Source organism: Morchella sextelata (assembly GCF_020137385.1).
Source record: "Morchella sextelata strain SCLS chromosome Unknown scls_24, whole genome shotgun sequence".
NCBI lineage: Eukaryota > Fungi > Ascomycota > Pezizomycetes > Pezizales > Morchellaceae > Morchella > Morchella sextelata.
Genome location: NW_025408639.1, coordinates 150,054 through 151,974, shown reverse-complemented (window position 1 = coordinate 151,974; position 1,921 = coordinate 150,054). Strand labels below are relative to the sequence as shown.

Sequence of the window (1,921 nt, the reverse complement as noted above, 5' to 3'; positions counted from 1 at the left end):
AACCAGAATACTGACACATACGTGTAATCATATGCGTCGAAATAAACCTTAGGAATGGGTTGTGTCTTGGGTACTTTTATTCATTGTAACCTACTACATCACGATACAAAATCCCCACGTTCCGGATAACAGCCTTCTCCTCCCTACTTGTAGAGTCTGCTCAATAAATCCGACTAATAAAACCGTTGCTAACGATACTAAGAAAATACATGGGTTTAAGTGATATGCTTGTAAGCTCTCTACTCCATGCTAAGGTAGTCAATGCGCCATCTGAACCTGTCCATGTCGCCGTCGTCGTGCGGTACCGCGGCTACGTTCATGAATATCCTCGGCAACGGGACCATACCCCCAATTGTGGCAGAACAGTTCTTCTTCGCACAACTCTGTATTCTGCCGTGCACAATCGGCGGGAACCTATCATCAATCCCAACACATATCAGCAGTTATTTCTAGAAAGCCAACAAAGTCGTGTGCACGTAAACTAACCTTGGCTGCATAATGGCATCTTCTATGGTCCACATCTGCTCAGGTCTGGGTGGTGATTCCAGTGGCCTCACAAGAATGTTTATTCCGTCAGAGTCACCGGATTGACTATCGAGAGTAAGGCACTTGTCCTCGCCGCTGTCGTCCTTCAACATAATGACGACAGAATTACCGTCGCCGGCGCCCGTGGGAAGAATTTTCCATTCCCTTTCCTGCCCGAGCCCTACTACTGCATTATCGTTGAATTGGGTGAGAGAGTTACTATCTCCATGCATAATCCTCGCGGTTCCAGCTGGTGCGGACATCTTGCGATAATATGGTATAACTACTTGAAGGGAGGGAAAAAAAATTTTTTTAGATGGGAATTTGTTAAGAGGAAGTGTGTAGAATGGTGATGATATCGATGAGGGAGAGCTGAGAAACCGTGGGCAGGAAGGCATTGATATAGGATTCCTGCAAGCTCCCGAGTGAGAGGTTATGAAGAGCAGGCGGCTTGGCGTCGCGAGTGGTCGCACAGGAGCGTACCCTGGTAAATGCGGGGGGTATCTGCAGAGATCTTCATCTATGCGTCGTTGATCGTCGCCTTGCAGCATAATGTGTCTGAGCTCAGCTCCGAACCGAGTGTTTAAACAGTGCGGGGCCGATCATATCTACCGTGTATGCTCAAGCGACCACGGAATGAGTGTGCTCTAACCTACCATTGACAAGGGAGCGAGATTGAGCAAGATTTTACCCCGGACTCCACTGTCCAGTCCTCTAGCGCGAAGCGAAAGAGGATCGCATCAGATGCAGCTAGAAAATATCCAGTCCGGGAATCTCGGTGCACGTCTCGGGGCGGAAAAAGAGAGGCAAGCAAGGAAAATCGGGATCAGGGCTCTCCAATTCTTGTTTAACTGCAATTACATATGTAGCTTCCGATGACGAAAACCTTGTTTCCCCGTAACTACTCTACGTGCGGATTACTAAAGTATGCATTACCATTTCCGAGTTCTCTTAGGAGCCTCCGGCATGATCATTGATTCCATTCATGCGCGGCGTCCGTGCACGGCGCACCTATACAGGATTAAACTTGGCTGAGGCTACGATTCAGAGGAATAATCGTAGCTGCATGCATGGCATCTGGCCTCCATCTACAGACCCGTGAAAATCATTTTCAGCTGTGTATGATCAACCGACGGCATGAGGAAGTTGGCCATTGCAATTGAGGCACATGCACCATACTCCAAGTACTCTAGAGTATGTAGCTAGTTCTTCTCCCATTGACTAGACACCCGGCCCGTGGACCAACTGCATGTAGCTATGGGCAGAAGTCACCAGATCAGATGCTAGACACGGGATCCCGACGAGCTGATAGTCGCATGGTTCAGGTTCTAAGGATTTCGTGCATGATGTCAAGCGATTGTTAAAAATCAGGGAACTTAATATCAAGGAACGTTCC

At 48.2% G+C, this 1,921-nt stretch overlaps 1 protein-coding gene across 1 annotated transcript; it reads right to left on the bottom strand.

Annotated features, from left to right (window-relative positions):
* Nucleotides 1-239: 239 nt before the first annotated feature.
* Nucleotides 240-788, bottom strand: H6S33_007612 (uncharacterized protein; the record flags this gene model as incomplete). Its single annotated transcript, XM_044839193.1, has 2 exons — nucleotides 240-414; nucleotides 487-788. 2 exons carry the CDS (start codon nucleotides 786-788, stop codon nucleotides 240-242), a joined length of 477 nt encoding a protein of 158 aa, XP_044688485.1.
* Between the last annotated feature and the right edge of the window lie 1,133 nt (nucleotides 789-1,921).